Source organism: Quercus robur, chromosome 1 (genome assembly GCF_932294415.1).
Source record: "Quercus robur chromosome 1, dhQueRobu3.1, whole genome shotgun sequence".
Lineage (NCBI taxonomy): Eukaryota > Viridiplantae > Streptophyta > Magnoliopsida > Fagales > Fagaceae > Quercus > Quercus robur.
In genome coordinates, this window is record NC_065534.1 from 38,028,521 (window position 1) to 38,036,981 (window position 8,461).

General features: G+C 34.2%; 1 protein-coding gene across 1 annotated transcript; it reads right to left on the bottom strand.

The window, feature by feature from the left end:
- Nucleotides 1-813: 813 nt before the first annotated feature.
- On the bottom strand, nt 814-5,444 carry LOC126689096 (asparagine synthetase [glutamine-hydrolyzing] 1). Its single transcript, XM_050384144.1, has 13 exons — nt 5,240-5,444; nt 4,119-4,257; nt 3,593-3,688; nt 3,280-3,421; nt 2,940-3,130; nt 2,656-2,817; nt 2,484-2,564; nt 2,166-2,387; nt 1,943-2,077; nt 1,762-1,842; nt 1,597-1,683; nt 1,379-1,486; nt 814-1,271 (listed from the first exon to the last, which is right to left on the bottom strand). The coding sequence occupies exons 1-13, from the start codon at nt 5,317-5,319 to the stop codon at nt 1,032-1,034; spliced, it is 1,764 nt and encodes a 587-aa protein (XP_050240101.1). The 5' UTR covers nt 5,320-5,444; the 3' UTR covers nt 814-1,031.
- Between the last annotated feature and the right edge of the window lie 3,017 nt (nt 5,445-8,461).

Below are 8,461 nucleotides of genomic sequence, written 5' to 3' on the forward strand. Positions count from 1 at the left end.
GACCAAAGCCTTGACACTTAAAGTACTGGATTCTAGAATTGAGCCTAAATGTCTCTCTAACCACACTCTTCCCTTTGTCTTCTGGGCGCAAGGGCCTATTGTTGGGATTGGGTCTAGTTTGAGGACCTTGTTGGTATCTACCTTGAAGTTTCTCTTCTATGTGTAAGGGTATGTTGTTGTTGTTGTTGTTGTTTTTTTTTTTTTTTTTTTTTTTTTTTGGCTCACAATTTTTAGTGTTTAAACACTAAAAACTGTTGTTCAAACACCCTAAATAAACAAGATTTATCTGCTATGTTTATGTTCTGTTAGTTCAAAACTTCAAATAGATTGCAAAAGAATTCCTATTATTTAGGAGATTAGGTTGGTTCTCTATTATTTAGGAGATTGAGTTGGTTGTTATTAGGATATTGTTTAGCCAATTGTTATGACTATTTGAATTATCAATTGTAATCATTTGTAATTGCTATCAGAAGAAGCTGTATTTTAATATAGCAAGGAAAGAAGTAAAAGGCAAGCGGAAATTAATCTTAATTCTCCTTTTCTCACACGTTCAGGAGGTTGGTTGCCTCATATGCAACCAAAATTATCTTTTATCAGTGCTATTTACCTCAAACTTATCACACACATTCAGAATATGTAGTGTGAGATGTGACGAGGCAAGCAAAACCCACCCTTCCCCCCTTGTCTTTTCGAGTCAGGAAAAACCCATGTAAGACAAGGTGGAGAGTTTTTGCCATCCCTATTTAGAAATGACTGATAAATGTAACCACAACATTCCACTTATCACAGATAAAAGAAGGAAGATTTCCCTCCTTTTCTTTAAAATAACTCAAATATATTCATAGCACACTTCAAAAGCATGTCTTAGGATAGAGAAAGTACAATATATTGAACACACATTACCTTTACAAGACCATAGAATACTTTCCTAACATTATGTATTCCCTTTGTAAAGCAGGGTATGCAAAGTCTCGTAATTGCTTAAACTTATGCCTCAAATTTGGATATAGTCCTGTCCCCTATCAGAACTATTAACTCTGAATTGCAACTCCGGGAGTGCTAACTTCCATCTTCAGAGGTACATTACCAATAATCTCTGGTATGCCGTTGCTGGCAGAGGGAACCTGATTGTCATAAGCTGAATCGTGGACTCCTAAAGCTGCCCTTCCAGAAGGATCAAGATTGGTTGACCATGTAGCATCCCACTCAACAGCTTTAGCAGTGCTGCAGGCTATACTTGCTCCACCAGGGACACTCAGCCTAGCTGAGTTCTACATCCAGAGAGTAATGAAAAGGGTAAGCATAACCAAGTTGGTTCACAATGTCATCCACATAATATATTTATCTGCTGGGTAAAATAACTTTGATTTAGTCACACCTGTGGGAAGAACCTCTCAAAAATCATCCTGTAGTAGTAGGCTTCTTTTGTGTTGGGAGTGTTGTGTGGGTAAATACGTTCAGCATTAAACATCATCTTATTAGTCACCTGAAAGTACAAGTTGAGCACTATTCATCAACCACGGCAGTTTTATCACATCATGTAGCTTGCAATTGAAAATGAAAAAGAATAAAAGAAACATAGAGTAGCCAATATACATGTTGAGCAGCATGTGCTTTGAGGCCATCAATCCAACTGTATCCAACTCCATCACTGAATTGTTCTTTCTGCCTGTACAAAATGTGCTGCACGGGATCAAACAAGACATGTTAGTTATGTAGTTACCAAAAGAATAATTAAGGTGGGAAGTCATTATGCAATACCTTTGGCAGATAGGGACGCTCTTCGTCATCAAAGGCCTTCCTCAGAACCCATTTCTCAATACGTCCTTCTCCCTTTTTTATCTGTGATGGATTGAAGTATGGTAAAACTCACGTGTTAAAAAAAAAAAAAAAAGAGAATAGAAAAGGCAAAACCCAATTTTATTGAATCTCAATTCCGTACCATTTTCCACTCTGGGTCAATAGCCATTGCAACATTAATGAATTCTTTGTCTAGGAAAGGGACTCGAGCTTCGAGTCCCCAAGCAGAGGTTGATTTATTAGCTCTTAGGCAATCATACTGGTGGAGTGCCTTAATCTGCAAACAAGAACAAAATGATACCAATTATCTCTCACAATACAATCACGTGGAGCGGTAATCTATGCAGAATAACAGGTTGTAGTACCTTTCGGCATGTTTCCTGGTGGAACTCTTCCTTGTTGGGTGCCTTGTGGAAGTACAAATACCCACCAAATATCTCATCTGAACCTTCACCAGAAATCACCATCTTCACCCCTAATGATTTAATTTTACGTGCCATAAGAAACATAGGGGTGCTTGCTCTAATGGTCGTTACATCATATGTTTCAATATGGTAGATGACTTCTTCAATGGCATCAATGCCATCCTGCCACAATTCAACAGACAAGAGGTTTACATTTTTGCATAGTCATTAACATAAGGTCAAACTCTTGAGCATAAAACACTAATTTCGAATTAGTACCTGAACAGTAAAATGAAATTCATGATGAACAGTACCCAAATAATCTGAAACTTCTTTTGCAGCCTTCAAATCTGGTGAACCCTGATCATGAGAAAGATGGATCAATATGAAATTAAGAGAAGCTTCTTGAGTGCTGCACTAAAATTTTTCATTAATAAAATTTAGAACTCACCTCCAGGCCCACACAAAAAGAATGGAGTTGTGTTCCCCATTGCTTGGCAGCCTTTGTTCCAGCCAAGTGGCGAGCTGTGATAGAGGCAACCAACGATGAATCCAGACCCCCAGAGAGAAGAACCCCAAAAGGTACATCAGTCATCAGCCTCTTGATCACAGCCTGAACATATTAAATTGTACACAGAAAAATCAGCTAAAATTACAAAAGTTCCTGCTTGCTTTCTAGATTTTGCAAACTAAAATCTCCAACCCTCTAGGACAAGAAGAATTCGCGTTTCTCACATTTTCAAAAGCACGTCTGAGCACAAGTGGATCATATGGGGTAGATGGAATAGCCTCAGAGAACCAAAGAGGATTATACCATTGCTTTAGTCCACCTAATTTGCTGGAGTACAAGTGACCAGGTGGAAAGCACTCAAAATGCTCACAGTCATCGTTCAATCCTTTAAGTTCTGACGATATCCAAATGGAGCCTGAAAATATAGCATAGTAGGAGGATAAAATTGAAGTTACTAACATCAAGTTCAATTCAATTCGAAATTGTGCACAGAACAGAACATAGATATATCTATATCTATGACCATGACTGTGCTCATAAACCAGAACCGTTTTAAAATATTACCATCAAGGCCCCAACCAATATAGAGGGAAGTGATCCCAATAGCATCACGGGCAACAATGAAGCTGTTGTCGCGTGTATCCAGTAATACAAAAGAAAACATTCCATCCAACATGTCCACAAAATTTTCCCCATATTCCTCATACTACATACACAGATTAAGGAAGACTGTTAATATTTGTAAAACAAGAACTAATGTCATAGGTCATAATTCAACATGAAACTATCATTCATATGTATTTTTTTTTTTTTTAAAAAAAACATGTTTCACATGATCAATCGAAATGATTTGATATGCCAAGGTTAAGCCACCCACCAGGTGGGCAATGACATCGCAATCACTGCCTGTGCGAAACGTGTGATTTGGCAATCGCTTCCTCAGATCTTCATGATTGTAAATTTCACCATTGACCTGATGTTCAATAAAAACTTCATCAATTTCGCAAATAAAACTAAAAACAAAGGGGTTTTTTTTTTATATATATATAAAAAAAAAAAAAAAAAAAAAAAAAAAAAAAAACCTATTGAATATAGATTAAATTGATCTAACTATAGAACGATATAATTCATACTCCATTATTACCTACCAATGCAAACAAAATTTAAAAGAAAAAAAAAAATGCATGGTAATAACATATTTATTCTTTTACAAAATAGTTACAAAGGTTGTATTAAGTTGTCAATGAATTTGGCACGGAAAGTGCCCGACCAGTTGATACACTTTTTTAACAAAATAATTGCAGCAGTAAAATTTGCAATATCCTAACATCATTCAATTTTTATAATTTATGAAAAGGGCCAAAACACAACAGCTATGAAAGGGACAGTCAGAAAGCACATACCGTCACAACAATTGACTTGTCCTCATTGAAGAGAGGTTGATCACCGGAGGCGGGGTCAATAATTGCGAGGCGTTGATGAGCCAAATAGCAATCACCGTGTTGGTACAGACCACTCCAGTCTGGGCCACGATGCTTCAATCTATTAAAGGACAAAAAACAAAAACAAAGATCATTTCAAACTGGAATAATACTTTCATCTTTCCCTCTCGTACAACCCAAAAAGTGACTAATCATCTTTTACCACAAGTTTTTTTTTTTTGGCTGAATATCTTTTTTACCATAAGTTACTATGTCTATATTAATCATTGCACTCTGTCATGGACCCGCATCCCACATGATTTACCATTATTAGATGCTAATCTAATCTAATGAATATTTAATTTAACACACTTATCCCCATAAAAGTAAAATATATATATATTAAACATAGGTGCCCCATATGACAACAAAGTTAATGGACACTAGGAAATTTGCTCAATCAAAATTTTCCCAAATCAGTGAAAACTTTCTCCGAGGGTAGACCATACCATCATGGTCTGGTCACGATCAAAAGTTCATGGATAAAATTATTGCAGGGATTGTAATTAGTTGTAACACCGACACAATATTCGCCTTTGGAGCAATATTTTGAGATAACTATGGGGCTTTTTTTTTTTTTTTCTCCCCTATCTTTTCAAATATGTAATAAATATTTGGCTTTTCCTCCCATATGTTGCCAATATTATGTTACGTTCAGGTGTATCCATATTCCATACTACATCTAGTTGATCAGAGCCCTGAAAGTGACATGGAACAGGAGGTTAAGCTAGAATATATTTTTATGAACTCAAATTAAAAGCTATAGCAAAACTAAAGAACCAATTAAATTTAAAGGGCTTGCCTAGGAAAATTGGAGTTCTCAATAACAAACAAAATCTCTAGAGTCGAAGTATTAAGTTTCACATACAAACTTCACACCCTTATCTAGATTGCACTTGAAAGTCTCAAAAGAAGTTGGAAAACAAGTACTTTTATGTTGTGTTTATCTTAATATATAAGAACCATTAACGTGTAGAACATGTTATAAGAAAGTCAAGGAGAAAAATATATGTATATGTAAAGTTAAGGAACAAATATTTTGCCTGCGTGAAAGCTCGAGGACTCGAACTCTTTTGGCCTGAGAGTCATCTGAGCATCCAAGAACAGCAAGTATCCCACACATATTGAGTTCAACAAAAAGAAATTGGAAGAAAGGAAAAGGAGAGAAGAGAAGCCAAGAAAGCAAGAGGATATGAGAGAAAATATAACACGTATTATTTATGGTTGAAGGAGTAAGTTTCACCGCATCACAAGCCACCTATTTATAGGGGCAGGATCTCTCAAAATAGCTCAACCAGCTCACTCCAAACGACACCGTTTTTAATTGCTTTCCTTCCCCCATTTATTTTTGGACCTTTGGTGCTTTCCACCGGGACCCACTTCCAATTATCGTCTTCGTTTGTACCACGTGTTGTGGTATAATTAGCTGTTTTTTTGTTTTTTCTTCAATCCAAAAAAAAATTCTGCTTCTTTTCTCTTCTTTTCTTAAAATGAAGATCCAATGCTCCAATTTTCACGGCAAGGTTTATCCGTTTTGCTGGTGTTGAAGCTGAGTCAGCTGAGCTTTTTTAAATTGACTAAACAATTTTGTACATACTGATTTCAACCATCAACGTGTCAGTTACTAGGATGGAGGGCCAATAGATTATGTCAGCGTTGCTGACATCTGATCGGTGACTTTTGGCACATGGAATTGGTGAAAAAACAATGCACAGTACAAAAAAGACTTCTACATTTTTTTCCTTTCCCTACAAAATATGTGATTCGTCATTTGATATAAGACGGGGTAATTTATAACATTATATTTAGCTATGGTGTTACTTATAAATATAAACAACTAGTATTTGATAACGAAGAAAATGATAGCGATTATATGGTATGTGCTAAACACTACAATGATGCGTTCCCTACCAATGAAGTGAAAAACAAGCAGAAAATACATGTAGAGTAATGAGACCAATTTCTGAGCTGTTTTGACTGAAATAATTGGTTTAGTTGTTAGTTTGAAGAATCAAATTGTAGTATTTTGTTTCTCTAAATGCAGTATTTTGTTTGACCGGCACCTTTTAAAAAAAAAAAAGAGAGTGGTGGTTTCGAATTTGGATTACCCCCTACCCCACCCCACGTATAATCCAAATTTTCTGAGTATCTTATCTGCGCAATACAAACAATAATTTTTCATACAAATTAAAAAAAAATTAATAATAATAATGAACAGATGAGATGAGTAAACCCCTTTGGGCATAAGAAATAGATGACTGAACTAAACATATATATCCACGACCGTACAGTTTACCATACCGAAAGCATATTACACTCACGTGTGCATACTCCAGACTCCAGACTAATAATAGCCCATCACTTCAGAGCCAATTTATCCACAATTCATGTCACTTTACAAGCTTAAATTAGACTTTACTCGAGATAAAAAGATAAAGGGGTCCCCTGGGTTTATCAGGAATGAAATTTGAATAGTGAGAGAGATTAGGGTTAAATTAAAGGGCTGTCATTAATTTCAGGTTTTTATTAGTTTTGTTATTATCAAGTGTGCAACATATGGATTGATTCAAATCCATTTCAACATCAATTTCCCCTACAAGTTAAAAATTATGCATATATATATATATATAGATCCTACTCCTTGACTTTGAGGGTTTTTTTTTTTTGGGGGGCAATTTCATTCGTATGTCCAACTGTGGCGTAAAATTATGACTTCATATCTTGGCAGAAATTTACACGGCAAAGAAACAATTTGTAGAACAGGTGGGTCATACATGTTCCACAAGTTTCTGTAAATATTTTTTTAAGTTGGATTAAAAAATTCATCCTAGATTCCAAGATCATATTAAGATAAAAGGTTTGGCATTGGCAAGTTCTTAGGAACAGAATTAGGTATTCAGCAAAAAAAATAGGAACAGAATTAGGTAAACGGGGGGCTACTGTCCATTCAATTAGGCAAAAGTATCATAAATTACAGGTTAATGTCTAAATCAAAGAATGTTACTGTGGTTCACAGTTCACGGAATCTAGATTTCTAGCACGCTGAGTTGATTGCTGTGCAACTCCATATCCGGAGAAGAAATTAAAAAAAAAAAACTAAAAAAACTAAAAAAAAACAAAACAAAACAAAACAAAACAAAACAAAATAAGCAAATCCATTGTTTGTTTTAGAGTTTCAATTCTTCTTCCAAACATCCTTTTTTTTAAGTATGACTTTGGTCATTATCCGCTTACGTATCATCTTTGTAACAAATAATGTTTCTAAATTAGCTTTATTTTAACTACACTTTCAAAGATTCCCCAACTATGTAAAATTAACCTTTTCTATTAGTGAAAGAGGCTAGCTCTAGCCTAAGTAGTTGATAATTAACTCAAGCACTCAACTCTCATATGCACTATTTTTTATATGGACAAAATCTAGTTATAAAATTGATTGTAACCTAAGTCTACAACCTTATTCAATAAAATAAATATTACTACATATTTTGAAAATCTAACCGTTGAATTGTATTATTTTTACACTTTTAATACGCATGTCAAATTTTATGTTAATCAAATATTATATACTACATGATCTATACTCTTATATTTTATACATAATTTTAAACTATAAAAATTAGCAATTTAAACAATTTATTGATGATAACATAGCTATTAATTTTTAATTTTCTAGAAATTTTACAAGCAAAGAGGATATAAGAAGAAGATGTAATCCAATGGTTTAATTCTCAAAATTCACCTCCAATAAAAAGATATTAAGTAAGGTTGTATCTTTAGGCTACAACCAATTTTGTAGTTAAATTTTGTCTTTTTTATATTATTTCCGTGGGTCAGAAAAGTAATCACATTTTACATTTTTTATTCTGTCCCCACCCATTGATTTTCCTTTGCCAAGTTAAAATGAGCTTAGTTGATACCACAATAAGAATAACACCTACGAGTAAAAAAATGTTGTGAAATAAATGTTAAAAAAAAAAAAAAAAGTAAGCATCACAAATTTGAATAACATGATGTAATCAAAATCCATTATTAATAGTTATTGTTTTAGACCCCAGTTGTCTCGAGTTTTATCAAATCTTAGTCAAATAATAAATTAAATTACTTTTGCATTAGATCTGAATCAATTAAACATCACACAGATTTAGATCACATAAGACACAAAATGATAATCTAGGAAAATCAATGAAACTGTTGTTTCATAGTAAAAACCCTTGGCAAAATTTAACCTAAACAATTCTCAAGGCAACATATCTATTAATAGAAAT

What these genes read in the sequence shown, in the direction of transcription:
- LOC126689096 (XM_050384144.1), bottom strand. Translation starts at nt 5,319, where the DNA reads ATGTGTGGGATACTTGCTGTTCTTGGATGCTCAGATGACTCTCAGGCC. An exon ending in TATTGGTTGGGGCCTTGATG is followed by an intron (nt 3,131 to 3,279) that starts GTAATATTTTAA and finishes CTATATTTTCAG; the next exon opens with GCTCCATTTGGATATCGTCA. An exon ending in TTGAGAGGTTCTTCCCACAG is followed by an intron (nt 1,272 to 1,378) that starts GTGTGACTAAAT and finishes CTCTGGATGTAG; the next exon opens with AACTCAGCTAGGCTGAGTGT.